Raw genomic sequence first — 20,053 nt, forward strand, 5'->3', positions numbered from 1 at the left:
CTCTGCTCTGCCAAGGAGCAGACCTCAAAGGAAAAAGAAATAAAAACTAACTGACTAACAAGGTGGTGACGGTTAAGGTTGCATTTACGATCGATTACAATTAAGGTTCAATGCCTCCTCCCGGTCAAGTCGCCGTCTTTACAATCCTCACCGTATCCCTCCTCCTCCTCAACAATGTCTCCGCCACCGAGGAGACCTACATTGCCTCCCCGCTGGTGACGGCGCAGGACTTCCTCCTTGCCCACAACGAGGTCAGGGCCACGTACAACGCTCCGGTGCTGACGTGGGACAATAAGCTGGCTCACTACGCCCACCGATGGGCCGAGAAGACCAGCGCCCTCGGGAAATGTGAGGACCGGTACCACTCCAATGGGCCTTACGGCGAGAACCTCTTCTGGGGGTGGTCGTGGAACGACAACTTTAGCCCTTGAGACGCCGTGATGATGTGGGCCGACGAGAAATTAGACTTCGACGTCAAGTCGTTGAAGTGCACGCCGGGAAAAATGTGCGGCCACTTCACGCAGATCATCTGGAGGAACACACAGAGAGTAGGGTGCAGCCGCATCAAATGCGTCAAAGGCGGGGTGTTGATGATTTGTAATTATGATCCTCCTGGGAATTGGATTGATTCCAAACTTGGAGGACTCATGAATCCCTTCGCCTCCGACCAGTGTAAACCGTTGGACGTTAAGACAACACTCCTGCCAGCGCTGCCCACGGTGCCGCTGCCGTCTGTAGGAGTTTTACCAGGAAGAAAAGTGGTACGTACTTTTCACCTAATTTTTAATTGTTAATGGCTTAGATGATATTATTGTGGTGCAAGTTTTGTTTCCTTTTGATTACGGTGATGGGGTGATCGATGAGTGTTAAATCTTAAATCTTTTGCAACTTTTGTGAATAGGGTCATCATCCTGGTCGTGCTAAATGGAACCGAAATCGTAATCTACCATTACGACATCGTAACCGTCACCACCTCAGCCCCCGCCAGCGCTATCTTAATCGTATCCGTCGTCGTCAACAGGCTAATCGTAAGCCGTAGGACGACAACTTTCAGCTGCGGGCTGGCTAAACGCACTGTTGCCGGTTCCATTTACTCCAATTACATCGTGGCCAAGTCTTATGTAGTTATGCAAATAGTTTATTAGATCTTAGCTCCAACTCTTATTGTTGTATATATCAGCCATCTAATGAGGATCAATGTCTGAACTCTGAATAAGGGATGCGTAAGTGTTCATGTTATTTCAGAGGATTACCTTGATTTTTCATTTCAATCACTTCAAAACTGACTTGTACATGGTGATACAGTAATATTGTGCAATAATAACCCTTGAAATATAGCTACTATATCATATGATATCTGTGCAATACTATTCTGCGGAGAAGACCTTGGTCTCTAACTGATAAGCTTTAGTAAAGAAGGCAGGCCAACACAGATACGTTGACAATATGCTGCTAATTGTGGATGCACCAATTAGAAAGTTCATGACAACAATCTGAAGCTGAATGGCCTCGAGAGGAGAAGCTCCTCCCATTATGAGGCCAGTCATTGCTCCAGGAAGTGAGATGAGACCGACAGTTTTTGCGTTGTCTAGAACTGGAGACAATGATATAACCAAAGCTCGCTTCACCTGCTGAAGTGTTGCTTGGCGTGGTGTTGCTCCCAGAGCTAATGCCGTTTCTACCTGCAAACAGTAACTCGGAATTAAAAGAAAAACAGCATTTGGCTAGAGAATTCACATATATACTATGTTTATGAGAGCTAGTAGTATTGAAAGTTTCCCGGCTGGTAATTAACATACATATCAAATTTGAATATATGATATAGAAGAGCATTCAAACCAGAAGTATTTTCCAATATGATCACATCAAATGAGCAGACTATTGAAGGTGATAAGAAGTTACAATCCGAAGAAGACGTACTTCTCCATATGATCATGCTAATCTAAGAATAAACTCATATCGTACCAGGTTCATTTGTGTTCGGATATCATCTCGTAGTCTTTTCATTGTAACCCCGGTTACCGTCATGGAATTTCCGACCATCATTCCGGCAACAGGGATAATATATCTTGGAGTGAAGGGGAAGACCTTGAGCACAATAAGAAGGAACATTGTAATTGCAGTTCCAACCAATATTGATGCCCCTGCAACATACTTCCCTCTAGGAACATGTTTAGCCCTTTGACCTGCTGTGTAGCCAGCAACAGAGACCTGCAGAAGAGTTACAATCACATTAAGTCATAAATATCAACAATTGAAACAATTCATCGTGACGGTTAATATAGATGTGAATAGTCTAAATTATTTTCGAAGTACGTTGAAACTGAATTCCTCTTTCTACAAGACTACAATTGAATGAATGGTAAAAATTGGAGAACAACTATGTGAAACAGGGTGACTTCCTCAGTTCCTCTGGTTTAGATATTTACCAAGAAGCAGAGCAAAAACAGAGCTTAAAAAAAAACTAAAATTGAACCACACTACAAGCTAGAAAAGCTAAATCCATGAATAGTATTGAGCTTTCGTAGAAATCAAGCATAGAATAGACAATAAGAGAGACACAGAGACAAATTACCATGAACATGTAAGCAAGGATGATCCAAATAGCATTATCCCTATTGAAAATGAACTGCAAAACAAACCCAATAATCGACAGCTGCACAAAGGCCCTAGCAATAGAGTAAACCATCTCGCCACCCAAACCGAGCTTCTGTACATACGAAAGCACCACCGCCAGGAGCACCACCACGGTGGCAGCCAAAGGCTTCACCATGCCCTTGAGGAAGTCCACCATCCATGAGAAGTCCATTTTCTCCACAAGAGCATCGAAAAACGGAAGAAGAACCTGGTCAGCGTACAGGCCTTGTAGAGGTGAAGCTGCCGAGTGGTTTTGCGTGGTGGAGGAGAAGAGTGACGAAGAATATGATGCCATTGAAAAAGGGTGTCAAATTCTCAGATAGTTCCGGCAGGAGAGTACTGGAGAATATTATAGTTGAGAGAGAAAATAAGAGGAGAAGCGACCGTCCCCTGAGAGGTGAGTTACTTGGTGCAGTTGATAACGTGGAGGGGAGGATTAGAGTGATTAGTTCTTAATGACTGAGTTGAAGGTAATTAGATTCTTGTATTGTTGTTACGGTTGGGTTGTACGGTACGACCGTAACCAAAGGACTGATTCCATTTTGAACGGTTTGTACTGCAGTCTGGTTTTTTGCGGGGAAATATTGCCTGGGTTGACGTGCCCTGTGGTAATAAGTGGATATTTGTCAACTAGTGCTAATCCATTAGAGCTGATTTGAGTGATTTATGAGAACGACGGCTCATTTTTTAAATTTTTATTATAGAGGATAAAAATATCAATTTTTTTTAAAAAAATAAGACCCTAATTCCAACAACTCCTCTATTATATTGTATACAATTAAATACAAATGTGTATAGTTAAATAAAAATCAAATTAAATTGTATAATTTCATAATTTATATCAATACCACAAAATGAGTGATAAATCGATTCTTCCTTTTGGGTTATTTTCAAGGATGAAGAGTGGATTTTTTTTTGTAAGAAATAAAGTTTAGAGATTGTTTTTAAAATTTTACAAATTTAGATATTTTATTTTTCTCTCTTCCCATTTTCTCTATTATAAATGACAGTTTAGAGAAGCTATTGGAGCTAAAAAATTATATTTTTCCTCTATAATAGAGATTATTTGAGTTTTAGAGAAGTTGTTTAAGATGCTCTGAATACAGTTAATGTGTCAGAGATAAAATTTATTTCTAATCTCTTTTTCTTATCACGCAAGCATATAACTGTATAAAATATTTTTCGAAGTTGATACATGACATTTAGTTATGAACAAACCAAATAAATTCCCATGAGGTTTAGATATCTTGAAAAAATAATGATATCATGGACATCATGACAAGTATTCCATTGGAGTCGCACGTAAATTTACAAGAATTCTTATGTATTTTGGCCTAAAAATAAGGTTTTATGGTATCACATGATTAAACTTTAATTCTTGTGGGTATACCACAAACCACTAATTGAAGAATGTCTTTTAAACCTGATATCTGATTTGATAAATTTACAGCATGCAATGAAAATTTAACCATTGTAAGTTTCTCCCAATATCTCACTCATATATGTTACATATGTTATAGACAGTGGATACAAAGTTTTTCTGGATGTTTATTTATTCACCAAGTATGATATATTTAATATATGCTCTCATGTCAATCTAACGTTGGTGTTCAATTTCACACAATTTCGTACTTTATTAAGATCACAACAAGGTATGTTGTTTGGTAAGTATAGCATCCTCGTTAAGATCATAAGATAACTCGTGATGAAAATTAAAATGAAAATAAGGATCATGTTCTCTTCGTGACCTATAGCCGCCCCCGGCTTTGGTACTTTCATGTTGCGGCCGCCGGCCGATGATGGCCTCCCCTCTAAGTGGAAGAATTTGTCTCCACACTTAAAAAAAGTATGTTGTCCACTCTCCTGACGCCAGTTTTTTCGGCGCATGCACCCACCTAATTAAAGTTGTTTTTAGTTATAATTAAATTACAATTATTTTAAATTTCTTCCGATGTCTCACACAAACCATTCTTAATCATGGTGAATGACATGTACATTTCTTTTAATATGAGTTCTTTAAATATACTATCATGTTAGTGTTGCATTTTTGTTGTTCACAACAAATCTGAGAAATCTTTAGGCATGGGTAATGCATGATTCATTAACACTCACAATCAAGTAATATGTATAATGGTTGGTGGTGTGAAATATTAAAAATTTAATTTCCAGTCACATAGTAATATAGTATCAGAACATATTGGAGCTAAACCAACTAATGTACTGAGGCTTTGTCACATATAATGTCTATTATCAGTGGCAGAGCTATGTTACAGCCCAACCGGGTCCAGACCCACCCTATATTTTGCAACATTTAAACTTTGCTTCTATAAGGCTAGTTAACATTAATTTTAGTTCATTGTTGGCTTAATTTTCTCATTAGACCCCCTCTAACCAACCAATTTTGAATGACGAATTAGCTCTATTAAAATTATATTTTTATTAAATTGATTGGTATTTATACCTTATTAATCGAAATAGGTAAGAATTGATTTATTTGATTAATGGATTCACCAAAACAAAAAACGTGAAGTAACAAATGAATAAATCACCACTTTTTTACTTGTACATTTTTAATTATAATACAAGTATTGAAGATGTATATATAATATAATTTTGTTTCATTTGAAGATGTTCATATTGTACAGAAAAACTAAACCAAATTTTAGGTAAGGTATCCCTCCCAAAGGTCAAATTCTGGCTCCGCCAGTGTCTATTATCGATCGGTCAATATGGCAAGAATAGTTTTCAATTGGTATGGCATGCCCTACGAATATCGACTATATATAACCTCTATTAAATGAGATCGAGCAGATGAGTCATTCAACTAATCTAATTTTGTATAATACCTAAAGTGGAAGATGGATAATGAAGGAAATCAGAAATTCTCCTGTAGTAAATAAGTATAGGAATACAAGTTCAAATTAAGGGAGAAAAGGTGAAGGACCAACTTATAGTCATGTGAAATATATAAATTTCACTTTTCAAGGCAATATGTATATATGGTTGATTGATAAATTGTTGGATCAATTGCGGAGTAGTTGACTTGTTGATCGAGATTTATAATGACGAAGCTCATGATTTTCTTTGCTAGTGGTGACTTTCGAGTGATTGACTCATAGAATTATTTGTTCAGTCATCGGTTCAATATTGATATTTATGTTTCCTTCAAAATTTTCGTTTGATTCATAAAAAGAAAAATTAATTCTCTTTTTTTATCATGTAGGGATGAGAATTAAAGATTGTATTGAGTTATAGAGTAGCCGCCCTCGTCTCTTTTCTCTCTAGGGTTTTAATTTTCAACGGCTTTGCACCTTTCTCTTCCCTTCTCACACACTCACCATGTCTGATAAGGTTGCTGCCCGTTTTGCCACTACCCTGGCCATTAATAACCTTTACCTCCACCGCTGCTATCTCTCTTGACGTTTTTGCCGTCGGTCGTCTTCTTTCCACTAAGCGACAACGTCCTGAGGCCAAGGTTGTGATGGGGACACTCTCTACCCTTTGGGAGCTGAAGAACCGACTGCATATGAGGGCGGTTGGGGATCAATTCATGTTGAGGTTTACAAGGGAGGTTTATCATATCGGAAAAAAAATCATCTCCGACGGGCCTTGGTTTTATGGGAGGTTATTGTTTATCATGGCTCTGTATGATGGGTTGGAGGATGTTCAATAGGTGGCATGTGATTCGTTCATGCTCTCGGTGGAGATTCTAGGACTTCCTCCAAAGCTATTCACGACAGAGGACGTCAAACTAGTGGGCTCAACCTTGAGAGTCATCGAAGAGATTGATTAGTTGGGCATTAAGAGAGGCTCTCGGGCTAAGCTACGAATCCAACACTATGTCTAGATCTGATGAAGGAGGTGTATCCACTGATGTGTTCGAGTTTGGTCCAAAACGGATTCCGGTGACCCTCTCATTCAAGTACTTGAGGGTTACGAGGTTTTGTCGTGTTTATGGGTTGTTGGAGCATCTGGAGGCCGGCTGTAGTGGTGCTCTAGATATGTCGGAGCCTCATGTGCTTGGCGGTGCACAGTGTAGAGACAGGGGGTGGCAGGTGGCTTGAAGGAAGGTAAGGGGAAGAGAACGCTTCAAAACCCTACCCTAGTTCCTCCTTGGTGCCAAGTCAGCCTACACAGCAGTAACAGGGGTCTTGGAGTGAGTGCTAACCCATTTGAGGGTGCAAGACTCTCTTTGATGGGTGGGAGTAGCGGGGATGCGGCGTCATCATCGTCCAAGGGGCCTCAATTGTCCTTTTCTTTGTCGGGGATGTCGACGACGGAGTTAGCAGCCCAATTGGCTCGTATCTTCCCTCAGCTAGTGGCGGTGCTGATTCCGGATATAGTGACAATTCGGCGGAGCATGTAGATCTAGTTGAGAAGGTTGTTGCTTGGTGGTGTTGGGCTCGAAGCGGAGTGCTTGTGGGGAGGTGGATGATTTTAGCAAACGTTCTCGCCTTCTTGGAAATGGTATGAAGCTTGTCCCTTTTGATTTTTTTGTTATGCTAAATTGTCTATGCCGGTTGCAAACGATAGTCTTGTGGTTTCCCCAGCCAAGAAGGAGGTGATGAAGAGGAAGGCATGTCGCCCTAAAGGTTCTACCAACAATCCTAAGGTTGTGAAGGAAGGTGAACTAAAGAAGTCTGGTCCTAGTGAGCTAAAAAGCGTAAGTTTGAGACTCAGAAGGGTAAAAAAGCGTTGGTCTTTATTGATAAGGCTGATGATGGTGGCTCTAGCACCGAGGAGGTGAAGGCTGCGACAATGGAACCAGGAGCTCCGACGGTTGTGTCTCATGGGGAGACCCTTTTCTACGTAGGGTGGTTCCGTTTTTTTTTTTTCCTAAATAAATGAGTGTAGTCTTGTAGTCAAGGCATTTGGTTACTTGGTTATTTTTTTGGATCATATCATGGTTGTCGGCATTGGAACAATTATGGTTAGTTCGCTAGCCTTAATTTGTTTCGCATGATTCTATCTTTGTGCACATAAGGTGGGTGTTCTATGTTCATATTGACCTCCTACGTTTTAATATATTGACGACTTGATCGTTATATTAAAAAAAATATTATATCGAGTTTTCTTTTCATCATTTATCCTTTGAATTTTAAAAATTAAGTTATGCGAGACAATATTTATTTATAGCAAAGATATGTAGAATATTAAACAGCGACAAACGTGGCCGCTCGATCAACTTAAGCACACATGGTAACACATCAAAGGAGGTGGGCAGTGAAAAGAAGCACTAGTTTGTTCAATTCGACGGACAAAACATCTTGGTAATACTGTCAAGGCTGTAACTCGCGAACCTATTATAGTTTGACACTCCCTTAATCTTGTATGAGCGTTAGTTCAGTTCGAACTTTGTGAAAAACATCACCATATTTTAAAACGGTGGGATATAAAATGCATTACATGGCGTGTAACACTACAAATCATCACTAAAATAAGGTAGAAACATGTCATAACAAGACATCAATTAAGACTTTATCATGCTAATGAGCCATAAATATGCTACAACAAGCATTATCGGTTCAAAATAAAGTCGAGAGCAAACGCTTATGGCTCAGAGTCCTTCAGTGTTTTACAATGCTAGTTTGTAAGGTGTTGATCAAAATCAATAGTTGATGACCTAATCCACCAAAGATTATGGAGAACTGAAACAGATGTATAATAACAACATCAAAGATCATATAAGTGTGCTTTGTGCCACACAAAGATTGTGTAAGCCTGACTTATGCCACAATTAAAACCGTGGGCTTATGTAAGTATTGTCATGTAGTATGTAATGCTTTACATTGCATTAACATATTGCTTTTGGTAATGAAACCATAAATGCATCGAGACATTTTCGTATGTGTGTTTACTTGAACTACATGAGAATTTTATAGCCAATAATTGGATTGAGATCTTGATCATGAACCAATTTAAAAATGCATCGACTAAGTAACATTAGTCACAAAAACTTGGGAATAAACAGATATGTAGTTATTCAGACTATTAACCGAAGTTTTATACTTCATTATTTTCATTTTATAACCGCAATGTTTAATTGCTTTGAAATCCGTAATAATGAGAAGATATTCTCATATTCAACCATATAATGAGTGTCTTGTTTCAAGCACTTCTCATATCTCGCTCTTGTATATTTAGACTATAATGTTTATGTCTTTAAATGAAACGATGTTGCACCAAAAGAATTAATCTAGACTAGGTGTATAAACACATCCAACATGATTATGCTAAATTTCAGACGCATGTTGCGGTTAACAAGAGGGAAGATTCATTAATATTAAAATCCAATACAATTTCCAAGTACTGAATTGTAGGTCAAGTTCCAAAGTATGGTAACTCAATTCAATAAACCGTGACAAATTCTGTCACAAAGGTATAAGTGACAATTTTTGTTACAAACCAATAGTATAAGCGACAATTTTCGTTGCAAACCGATGTTTGTCCCATTTTTTTCAAACTTGTAACTACACACAACTGCTACGGATGGTAATAACGGCACTCCCAACAACTCATAAAACTTGGTACCATGAGAATCATATCCATGTATACCACTCGAGAAGCGAAAGAATCGGGTTGAAAATGAAAGGGAGGTTGAAAGTCCCCAATGAAAGACAAAATTCAGATAATTGAAATTGCATGAAAGCAGCAACGCTAATTAAAACATATTTGTTTGTTTGCCAAATAAACAACATAATACATGTTTCTCTTGCTTGATTTTCACGATCATGCTTGATTCCAAGAATACGCCGCGAAGTGACTCTCGCCATTCAATTTCATATTGTCGTGTGCATTTACCCGAGGAGTAAATCCTCCAAACTGGGTCGAGTTGGACCCAAAGATCTAGATCGGATATGCAAATTCGGGTTGAGCAGAACACTGTGGCGCTGAGTTGAGCAGATGTCATCGGTTTCTGGAAAGCATTGTGTCGTTTCAGGTTCACCACCGGCCTGGGTTCGACGAGCATCAAGGCCGCTTGGTGCTGCATCGTTGGATTGGACGCCGAATTGAGGAGACGACGACGATGTGCCCTAATTCTAATATGGAGGAGCGATGTCGTCAAACTACCCATGCAGGTGACTGTGGTGGCTTGCCGATTCTGGGTTATTGACGATGATGATCTGGGCAGGAGCATCGAGATTGCAGGTCATCGGCAAGGAGGAAAAACCGATCAAGGGAGATCGAAGGGAGAGATGGGGTGCCCAGATCAAAATTCTGGGTTCCCAGGGCAAATCGGTTTATGCAATTTATTTCGTCATCTTTTGTCGAATTTTTTTTCAAAGATTTTTCATCTTCTTCTGTTGAATTTTTCATGGCACACATAATTATTTTTCAGAATTTTAGGGTTTTAGACCTAGGAACTCATGGTTAGAACTACATGTCGACAACATGTTACAGAAGAATAGAGAGAAACATTATATTTATTCATTGATAATGAGACTTTATATTATGTATTACATTGAATATCCCGTAAAATAAAAGATTATATATCCACATCATTTTAAACGAAGTTTTACCCTAACATTCTTTCAGTTTAGAACTCATATGTACTGGAATTAGCTCCGTATACAGTATCAACTATCAAGTTTGTAAGGGCGATATTCATAATTTCGCAAAAGTTATTGCATCTTATTCAATTTTCAATTTCCAAAAGGAATATCACCCGCCCTCCAAAATAAACCAGCCTCCTTCCAGCGGAGGTGACCAGCTCACTCACTCTGTAACAAACACCTCCAAAATCCCCAAAATCGCCAAAATGTCAAAGCTGGGTGGTCTTCTTCGAACCCCATTCAGATCAACCCTCGCCGCCCGGCCACAAAACCATCACCACCTCCTCCCTTCCCTCCTCCGCGACCCGCCGCGACGCTTCTCCACCGCAGCGGAGCAACCGCCTCAGAACCCCGCACCCGGACAACCACCTCCGTCGCCGGATGCAACAGTCGACCAATTTGTTCGAACCCCAAACGCAGGTACAAAACCCATTTCCGCATTTCAATTGTTTCATGAGTTTAGGGTTTTCGATTTCTGTGAGCTTAAATGTGGAAATTACCAGATGCGGCGGTTTATGGGAAATTGATTGGGATTACGAGGAACACGTTGAAGACCGACATTGTGAACTTGCTGGAAGGCTGCAATCTGACTCTGGACGATGTTAAAGTCCAGTACAATACGATTTTCGTGCCCAACGGAATGTGAGTTCACTTGGGTTGTTCATTTGTCTTGTTGTTGATAATGAATATTTATGAATTTATGTGCAATGTGAAAGGTTTGCTTGATTGTTTGGGTGTGTTGTTGTCGTTGTGGTTATTAGGATGGTGCAATTTCGGTCTCAAAGAGCTTTTGAGAATGCAATTAGGGTGCTTCGAAGTCGGGGCCTGGCCCAGATGTTCAGATTGGAAAGGGTAATGCTGCCATGAGTAGTTTGCTTATATGTAATTGTTGCCCATCTTGTGTTTTGAGTACATGTATGTTTAGTTATTTACTTGTGATGCTTGGTTTATGGATGACAGTCTGATCGACAGAGGTGGGAATCTGTGCCTTGTTATGATGGAAAAACTGTAAGTCGATGGTTATGTTTTCTATGCTTATGGTGAATAAGGATGGTAAATGTTTGATTGCTTTTTCCCTTTTGACTAGAGCAAGGTTAGTTTGTTTTAGTGTTACTTCAAGCAACAAAAGAATCACTTGTATGGACCCAGCAGTAGGACTAGGTTTGTAACCGTGAGAGCACTGTTATCCTATTGAGTATGAGAGCACCTTATACTACATGGCGGTGGGAGCCTAAATAAATTTAAAACCTGGCAGCTTGAAATTTGTGTACAATTCATGTCCGTCTTTATCTAACACTGAAAACGAATTCAGGATCAGAGAATAATCTTTGTGTCACTTATGAGGAGTTAGCCTTTTCCTTAGGCTCAAGTGATTATAGAACCCCCTTAAAAAGAAAAAAAGACACTGCTGTAGTCTGGCATGATAGCGGCATCGCCTGCTTTACTATGATTGGCATACCTATCTGAAAGATCTGACTGAATGTAAAAGTAGGAGGATATTTTTGGTATTTTTTTTTACTGTGTTAGTCATGTTCCACTTTTTTTTTTATTGGGTTGCTGAATATTTTTCTGATCTTTAAATACACTTCCATGCTTTGATCAGGTATTAATTCAGGGACTCCCTCTAATATCATATGCGGAAGACGTGGAGCGCTTTCTGTCTGGAACTTCATATCAATCCTCTTCCATTAAAATCTTTTTGAGGTTAGTGTGTAGTATATAGTGTATAATGCGTTACCTTATGTGTATCTTTATTGATCTTGATGTGAATTTTATATAAAATTACACGCAGACAAGCTCAACCGGAACCCATTAAAGCTGCCGTTGTTCTGTTTCCTTCACCAATCCAGGCGATGAATGCATACATCACAAGGAACAGAGGCTACATTCGAAACAATCAAGTGTTGATGCGTGTTCTCCAGTAATGTGTTTTGGTTTCTTCGTTCCTTTCGTCACTGTAGCATGTCTAGGAGACATAAGATGAGGATAGGATACATAGTTTTACTTTCTCATTGTGATTGACATGTAGTTATAAACCTAAGATATTCTACCCTCTTATAGCATGCTACAAATTTTTCCCTCAATAGCGAAATTGTGCTTATGGTTTCTACATTTTCTTTCTTTCAAGAGAGGATTACTGATGGCCTTTGTGAAAATGGGTTCTCTATTCTTATTGACATTCTCAGAACACTTGCATATATTACAGAAAAATGTGATTGTATTGCCTATACTATAATTTAGACACCATCTTATGAATCTACAGGAAAATTCTTTTCACCCTCCAATTGATGGTATGGAAGTTAGAATAGGTGTTTATAAAGCATCACGAAGCATCCTTCTCCTCTTGCTTTTGAAGCTCACAACCTGAAGCTTTGAGGCGGACCATGTGGCCCGCCAAACAATCCAAGACTCCAACTATTTCTATTATTCTGAGGTTTGTACCGTCTTCTGCTCTAAATCTGGGAACTTCATTACCTATCTCAATCCAGCTGAACCCAGGACTTGTCTTGATTCCCTCATATTTCATCAGCTTTCTTACTCTCGCTGCCTCATCCCAACAACCCAGCCTAGCGTACAGGTTTGCCAATTGCACATGCGTAGAGGCACAGCCTGGCTCCATCAGTAGCCTGCTCTCTGCAGCCTCAATGCCAATCCAAACGCTCCTATGAACCCTGCATGAAGAAAGAAGTGAACCCCAAATAACGGCGTTGGGATGAATAGGCATCTTTTCAATGAACACTCGAGCCTCATCCAATAAACCTGCTCGACCAAGGAGATCTATAATGCACGAATAATGATCTAGTTCGGGCTGAATGCAATGTTCTTCAACCATCGAATTGAAGTACTGCAGACCCTTTCTTACAAGACCCCCATGACGACACGCAGAGAGAACCCCCAGTAAAGTAATGCCCTCAGGTTTCAACCCTTGCTTCTTCATTTCTTCAAAAAGACCAATGGCCTGCAGCGCGTGCCCATGTGGCCCATACCCTGCAATCATGGAGTTCCAAGACACAGTGTCTTTGCCATCCAGATTTTCAAACATGTAAAGCGCATCCTTAACAGCCCCACATTTGCAGTACATCGACATCAAAGCTCTAGCAATGTGAATGTACGAATCGAAACCCATCCGAATCGTCTGGCCGTGAGCACATTTTCCTTGCCCAAGAGCTCCCCTGCCTGTGCAAGCACTCAAAACACTCGCATACGTAAAATCATTCGGCTTTAAACCCAAGCATCTCATTAAACCCAAAGGCTCCAAGCACACATCAACCTGCCACTCTTGTGCATACCCCGAAATAATCGCAGTCCACGACACCACATTCCTCACCGGCATTTCATCAAACACCTTATATGCGTTCTCCAATTCACTACACTTGCTGTAAAAGCTTATCAAAGAGCTGCCATGAAGATCACGCTTAGACCCGCATGAGCTTATGGCTTGTAATATAACACTCGCGTCGGCCGTAAAGCTTTCATTCAGATAATCAACTGAGCTGGAATCGAACAGCTCATTGAATAAATCAGAGAATTGTGTTGATGCATGTGAGGAAGAGAGAGAAGAAGGGTTGCTGAATTGATCGGAATCTGAGCGTAGAAAGCCCTCAATGAGCCGAAGATGGGCTTGGCGACGAGGTGCAGAGATGGTTGGCTTTGGGGTGATGAGGTCAAGAACTCTCAAAGCGTTGGAATGCTTCCTAGATTGTTGTAATATTTGTCTGAGTTTTTGAGAAGGTGATGGTCTCAACCGACCAGAATGTGTGTGTAGAAAAGAGTGAGAAAGTCTCTTCCCCAATCTGAAAGAGAATCCCATTCATTCTTGGAATAACAAAGCTCAACACCTAAACTATATATATAGGTTTCTAGTTTCAAGAAAAAAAAAGGACAAAAAAAAGGGGAAATTGTACATTTGTACTGTAAATTTCCTATAATAATCTGAACCAAGATGTCTCCTACTGCTTACATTCTTCAGTTGCAATATTGATATCAAAATGAAAGACCTTGTAATGCTGTCATGTACAAAAAGAGGACACATCTATAACTGAGGTTCAAGACATCCTTGAACCAAAAACAAACGAGCTAGCTAGCTGCTTGCATTGCCCCAAAATGCTTTGCGTTTGCTTCTTCTTACATAGGTGGATGATGTAGCATCGTCCTCAAAGTCATCCTCCGCTCTATTTCGGTGTAAATAAACCCAGACCTTCCCATTAAATTTAACACATGGATCAAGTTCATAATGCAGCCTGTCCAGTCCTTTGCTAGCAACTTGGTTAAGCTGTTCATCAGAGACATCTTCAGCCAGATACTGTGAGTCGCGCAAGAGCGTATATATATCTGCTCTGGTGCCCATACCTCCAGGCAATCTAGAAGCTGCATCCCGCACAAGGCATACGGTGTAAATATGACGCGGCCTGTGAGGTTTAAGTATAGCATGATATCGAGAATTATTGATGTTCATCTTCGCTAGAGGAGCTACTGCAGACTTTCTAGCATCCAGTGTCGTGTAACAAAATCCTCTATCCGGGACTAAGTACCTCAAAGCTTCCTCCTTATGAAAGTGAGCTCTTACTTCCTTGGAGCTTGGGCTGATGGTGGCAATGTTCATCTTACGTTTCATACCCTTAAACCTTTCCCTATTATTTAATGTTGGTTTCAGCAAAACCAGAGGTGGTGGAGGAGGGCTTCTGACATGATGAATTCTCTCTTTACCATCTTCAGTTTCTCTGATAAACCAGGATATTGTCTCTCTTTTCTGCTTCTTTATCCTTGACACGCCTATTTTATCATGAGAATCCTCGAGACAAGCTACAATTGATTTCTGATCATTGTTTCCCCATCTATCAATCAGCTCACCAAACAACCCTTCATACAAATAGTCATTCTTGTCCTCACTGACATTGTAGTTCATATACTTTTCTTGAAGAGGAGATATTTCCTTACCAATGTTCTTCTTTCTATGCTTTCTCCTTCCAGGACATGGCATTGCTGATAAAGCCAGGACTACACTATCTCCATCATCCATCTGACCTGCCAAGGCAGCTTCCTGGCGCTTTGCAAGAAACTTGGCCTGTCTGCAAGCAACTTCGGAATGACTATAACCTCCCAATCCCCACCTCATTCTCTACATTCCTTTCATGCTATGCTTTACCCCATCCAAACTTAACCTGTGACGAAGCAAACCAGAATCTTCATTAGCCATCTGTACCAAAATATGTGCAGCAACTATGTCCCTCTGATGACATTTCCATCCAGTAGCCATTGGACAGAATGATGCTCCCCCTGAATTCTCCTCATGCTTCAATTGCACAGAAAACATGCTTACTCCTTCCAGCGCATGACTTCGCGCAACCACGCTCACAGACTCAACGGCCTCCATTGAGAAGAATCCTACTTTTAGAAAACAAAGCAAAATAACATCATCATCACCACTGCTTTCATATGCATTGAACTACAACAATTTCATCCACTGCATCACAGTTCACCAAGGTACAACCCCAAATTAAAATACAAATCCCTTGTTAAATTAAGATAGTGAATTGATTAATCACAGATTAACGAAAAAGTCACAACGTAGAAGTTTATTACTATATACTAGAACTCAACAAAATCAAACAACAATAGTCATCATCAGTTCATCACCATTAGTCCAATCCGGAGCCTGTAGCCCTAAAAGCCCATGATATTCAGTTCATAGCTAGTTTTTCTACAAATTGGAGAATTCAAACTACCAGACATATAGAAAATGATACAACCAATTAAGCAATAAATTTAAGGAAAAGCTTAAATAGCAAGAATGATCAACAAAACGAAAAATGAGATTGTAACAAACGAAATATACAATATGTGTTCGGTTGCAGAGAAAAAGTTGAGTAAATTGAATCAGACGGTTAGTTCTAGGCTTCAGATTTCAGAAAATGTGAGCAATAGCTAGTTTCATTGATTTCCTAGTTCTTAAATTAAGTCATTCTATTTTCTTAGAGAACTGAAAGAAAACTTGATGAGAAATTGAGAATGGATCAATACCGCGTTAGTGGAATAAATCAGAGGCTTCGGAGCGTTTGATTGATTACAGAGAGTACGAGCGGAAGAGGCAAAACGTCTTGTTCACAATTCTTGCTGAGGAGAAAGTGTGGGGGGGGGGGGGGGTGGACGAAGGTGACGTGGCACAGAAAGTTGAGGGATGTTGGCGTGAAAGGACAAGAAGGGAATATAGCAAGCAATTAGGAAGTTGTCAATAACATCGTTAAACATGTAGATTCTTCGGTGATACTAAACCAATCTTACGCCGGAAAATAGTCACTAGGTCAGACGTTTTATTTAACGGCAAAGGCAAATGTACATAAATATTGCCACGAAATGTTTGTTGGTAAACGTACATGCCCTCCTGGATCATCACGTCTATGTGATTTGAGATAATTTGATTGGGCGTGTAATATGAATTGATGATAGGCCGATTAAGTTTCCTCTTTTCATTTGACTTTTATGTGGATGCACGTGTTGTCATTCTAATAGACACGTGATAATCCTAAAATTCACGTGTTGATGATATAAATTTATAGAATGTAATCTGTAATTATCAATTGCATAACATAAAATGAGATGATTACACACTATCTAAGGCGCATGTGGTAAACCCATATCTTCAAGGTGAAAATGTCCCATATGCTACAGGCAATAAAAAGACACTTGATATCAACAATAAGAACCTGAGAACGTACTAGCTAAAGTTTGTGTAAAAGTACCGCTTCATTTTTAATGACACAGCTAAGCGGCAGACAAGAGATTCAATCCTTCCTTTCAAAAAAAAAAAAAAACAGATTCAATCCTGCACCAATACCTGAATGAAAGCATAACCGAAAGTTATAGTTACCAAAACTACCAAGCTAACCAAATTCGGTTTCCATAGTTGACAACCATCATTCAAGTAGAAATCTACAACGCCAAGGTCATCAGAAATTTCTGCAGTCACATTTGCCAGTTACAACTTACAAACTGTACAAGATGAATCGAGAATATTAACAGTATTAACAGTATTGTTGGCCTGATTTAATATGTTAACCAAAACAACTGTGACTAATATCAGGAAATTCTAGGTCGAAACTTCACCTTAATCGGGATCCTTTTGGAGTATGAGATGTGCTGTTTCGAAATCCTTACAGAACTAAGTTTTGAATCATTTCTCCATTAGCAGACTGTTTTGCATCACTGAGACCTCCTTTCCCAAACTTCCAATACATTTGGCTTTCTATTTTGGCGGTTGAGCCACTCAGCTGTCTGATTTCTGTTTAGGCTTCTTGAATTTCTTGAGAGTTTGTAGATTATAAGCAACAATCTTCAGTTGCAATATAAGAATCAAAATGGAAGAATTTGTAATGGCTTCATGTACAAAATCAGCATATGAACCTATGACCAGAGTTCAAGTTTACTTTGATCCACAACAAAATAGCTAGCTAGCTGCTTTCTGTCATTTCCTACTGTGAAAAATGTGCAAGTTTCTTCCATGAATTGCTTCAATATCGTACACTTTTCATTACTTTCTCCTCAAGTAGAAAGTACAAAACGCAGCATCTTCCTCAAAGTCATCCTCCCCTCTATTTCGATGTAAATAAACCCACACCTTCCCATCATACCTAACGCATGGATCATCTTCATAGTGGAGCCTGTCCAGTCCTTTGCTAGCAAGATAATGGAGTTGTTCATCAGTGACATCTTCAAGTAGATACTGTGAGTCCCGCATGAGTGTACATACATCTGCTCTGGTACCCATACCTCCAGGTAATCTGGCAGCTGCATCCCGCACAAGACAGTATATAGAGACAACCAGTGGCCTATCAGCTCTAAGCATAACATGATCTATGCATTTGTTGTTCTTTTTTCGTACAGGAGCGACCGCAGACTTTCTACCATCCAGTGCTGTGTAACAAAATCCCCTATCCGGGACTAAGTACCTCAAAGCTTCCTCCTTATGAAAGTAGGCTCTTACTTCTTTGGAGCTCGGCCTGAAAGTGGCGATGTTCCTCCTACGTCTCACATGCCTAAACCTTTCATTGTCATTTAATGATGGTTCCATTGAAGCCAGAGGTGGTGGAGGAGGGCTCCCAACTGGATGAAGTCTATCAACAGTTCGAACTGGCAATTTGAAGGGCATTTTTACTGGTACTGCAACATCCTCAGAATCCCTTTTAAAGTAGGATCCTATCACTTCTTTCCGCTTCCTTGCACTTAATATGCCTAATTTATCGTGATGATCCTCACAACCAGCTCCAACTGGTTTCTGATCATTGTTCCTACATCTGTCAGTGGTCTCATGACTATCCAAAACCTGCCACATCTCATGCAAATCGTCATCATCTTCCTCTCTGACATCATTCTTCATATGTCTAGGTATGTTTACTGGGCCTGCAACATGTATATTTTCTTCTCTTAACACGCTCATTTGACCATGGTGATCCGCAATGAAAGCTTCACATGACTTCTGATGATTATTTCCCCATCTCTTAGTCAGCTCGTGACCATCCAAATATCCACCCTCTTCATATAAATTGTCATACCGGTCCTCACTGACATTACAGTTCATAAACCCTGGTCCAGGAGAAGATAGTGGAAGACCAATGTTCAGCTTTTTACGTTTTCTCTTTCCAGAACATGGCATTGCTGCTAAAGCTAAGACTACACTATCTGCAGCATTCACTGGACCTCTAACTGCAGCTTTCTGGCGCTTTGCAACAAAGTTGGCCTTTCTCCTAGCCACTTCAGAATGACTATCACCCTCTCCTACTCTATCACCTATCATTTTCCACCTCATTCTCGGCTTCCCTTTCATGTTATGCTTCAAGCCGTGCAAACTTAACCTCTGATGAAGCAACACAGAATCTTCATTGGCCATCTGGACCAAAATATGTGCAGCGACTATATCTCTCTTCTGATTCAATTCCGTAGCCATTTGACATGATAATGCTTCCGTTGAACTCTCTTCATGCTTCAACTGCTCAGCTGACATGATTACTCTTTCTAGAGTATTAGTATATTCCAGTTTCATTGGTTCTTCAATCTGGGAGTCAAATGCCAATTTAAACAATAGTTAAGCGGACAGCATCACCAGTTAGTTACAGAGAGCATTGAAATCCACCATTTTTCTCCGATACATCATAATCAACCAAGGAAAAATTGCAAATTGTATCCCTTGTTATGTGCAAAGTGCAAACATATGATACACTCACAGAGGCTGTGCTAATCTAAGAAAATTAAATCACACTTGTAACAAATAACAAGTCAAAAAGTATATGTCCATTGTTAAAAGAATCAAACACCTAGAACAAGCATCATCGAAATTTCAAAAACTCTGATTTATTCCAAACCTAAACTTGTATTTCATTGTCACATTGTCACCACCTAAAATTCGATTAAATCGAGAAATCAAAACATAGCCACAGAAAAATCGAGACATCAACCTAGGAGGAAATCGAAAACTCGTAACCACTAAATCAAACAAAACCTCAACTCATATAGTTCCTTTTTCCATCCAAACACTACAAATGAATCTGAAAGTAGTCTTTTTTTTTTTTTTAACTTTCTGAATCTACCTATGTTCTCTCTGCAAAAATAATTTCAAGCTCAGACGATACCAAACGAGCAGTAATCATTGTAGAACAGCATAGATTCACAATTCGATACAAAATAGATTCGAATTGTGATGCTACGAATAGATTCGGAGTTTGCAGAGTACCTTGTTAGCCACTCCAAGAATCGTTGAGCTTTAGAGCAAATGGGGGACGCGATCATTCATAAATCCATAGAGAATTCCAGATTGAAGGAGAGAAAAGGAGAAGGTTTTGATTTCATATGTGAAAATGAAAGACGCGTTA

At 39.7% G+C, this 20,053-nt stretch overlaps 4 protein-coding genes across 6 annotated transcripts; 1 reads left to right on the top strand and 3 right to left on the bottom strand.

Annotated features, from left to right (window-relative positions):
* Positions 1-1,233: 1,233 nt before the first annotated feature.
* Positions 1,234-2,984, bottom strand: LOC126799345 (protein ALUMINUM SENSITIVE 3). The gene is made up of 3 exons (XM_050526530.1): positions 2,576-2,984; positions 1,966-2,211; positions 1,234-1,682 (listed from the first exon to the last, which is right to left on the bottom strand). The coding sequence occupies exons 1-3, from the start codon at positions 2,930-2,932 to the stop codon at positions 1,368-1,370; spliced, it is 918 nt and encodes a 305-aa protein (XP_050382487.1). The 5' UTR covers positions 2,933-2,984; the 3' UTR covers positions 1,234-1,367.
* A 7,336-nt stretch (positions 2,985-10,320) lies between these two features.
* LOC126799150 (uncharacterized) lies at positions 10,321-12,298 on the top strand. Its single transcript, XM_050526280.1, has 6 exons — positions 10,321-10,610; positions 10,694-10,832; positions 10,952-11,042; positions 11,151-11,198; positions 11,794-11,894; positions 11,983-12,298. The coding sequence occupies exons 1-6, from the start codon at positions 10,397-10,399 to the stop codon at positions 12,113-12,115; spliced, it is 726 nt and encodes a 241-aa protein (XP_050382237.1). The 5' UTR covers positions 10,321-10,396; the 3' UTR covers positions 12,116-12,298.
* Positions 12,299-12,411: 113 nt separating this feature from the next.
* Positions 12,412-14,001, bottom strand: LOC126799149 (pentatricopeptide repeat-containing protein At2g37320). The gene has a single exon (XM_050526279.1). It carries the CDS (start codon positions 13,999-14,001, stop codon positions 12,514-12,516), a length of 1,488 nt encoding a protein of 495 aa, XP_050382236.1. The 3' UTR covers positions 12,412-12,513.
* A 3,131-nt stretch (positions 14,002-17,132) lies between these two features.
* Positions 17,133-20,022, bottom strand: LOC126798997 (uncharacterized). Of its 3 annotated transcripts, none has more exons than XR_007672573.1 (3): positions 19,915-20,022; positions 17,295-19,239; positions 17,133-17,147 (listed from the first exon to the last, which is right to left on the bottom strand). XR_007672573.1 is itself a non-coding variant. In XM_050526100.1 (2 exons), the coding sequence occupies exon 2, from the start codon at positions 19,225-19,227 to the stop codon at positions 17,719-17,721; it is 1,509 nt and encodes a 502-aa protein (XP_050382057.1). In that variant the 5' UTR covers positions 19,228-19,239; positions 19,915-20,022; the 3' UTR covers positions 17,135-17,718. The 3 variants fall into 3 exon arrangements, 1 of the variants encoding a protein (XP_050382057.1); XR_007672572.1 differs by having other exon boundaries at positions 17,135-17,180; XM_050526100.1 differs by having other exon boundaries at positions 17,135-19,239.
* Between the last annotated feature and the right edge of the window lie 31 nt (positions 20,023-20,053).

This window comes from Argentina anserina, chromosome 6 (genome assembly GCF_933775445.1).
Source record: "Argentina anserina chromosome 6, drPotAnse1.1, whole genome shotgun sequence".
Taxonomy (NCBI): Eukaryota; Viridiplantae; Streptophyta; class Magnoliopsida; order Rosales; family Rosaceae; genus Argentina; species Argentina anserina.

Coding starts and splice junctions, on each gene's coding strand:
- LOC126799345 (XM_050526530.1), bottom strand. CDS start 2,932: ATGGCATCATATTCTTCGTCACTCTTCTCCTCCACCACGCAAAACCAC. Junction 2,212..2,575: donor TCCTTGCTTACATGTTCATG/GTAATTTGTCTC, acceptor ACTCTTCTGCAG/GTCTCTGTTGCTGGCTACAC. Junction 1,683..1,965: donor TCCGAACACAAATGAACCTG/GTACGATATGAG, acceptor TACTGTTTGCAG/GTAGAAACGGCATTAGCTCT.
- LOC126799150 (XM_050526280.1), top strand. CDS start 10,397: ATGTCAAAGCTGGGTGGTCTTCTTCGAACCCCATTCAGATCAACCCTC. Junction 10,611..10,693: donor TGTTCGAACCCCAAACGCAG/GTACAAAACCCA, acceptor GGAAATTACCAG/ATGCGGCGGTTTATGGGAAA. Junction 11,199..11,793: donor CTTGTTATGATGGAAAAACT/GTAAGTCGATGG, acceptor TGCTTTGATCAG/GTATTAATTCAGGGACTCCC.
- LOC126799149 (XM_050526279.1), bottom strand. CDS start 14,001: ATGGGATTCTCTTTCAGATTGGGGAAGAGACTTTCTCACTCTTTTCTA.
- LOC126798997 (XM_050526100.1), bottom strand. CDS start 19,227: ATGAAACTGGAATATACTAATACTCTAGAAAGAGTAATCATGTCAGCT.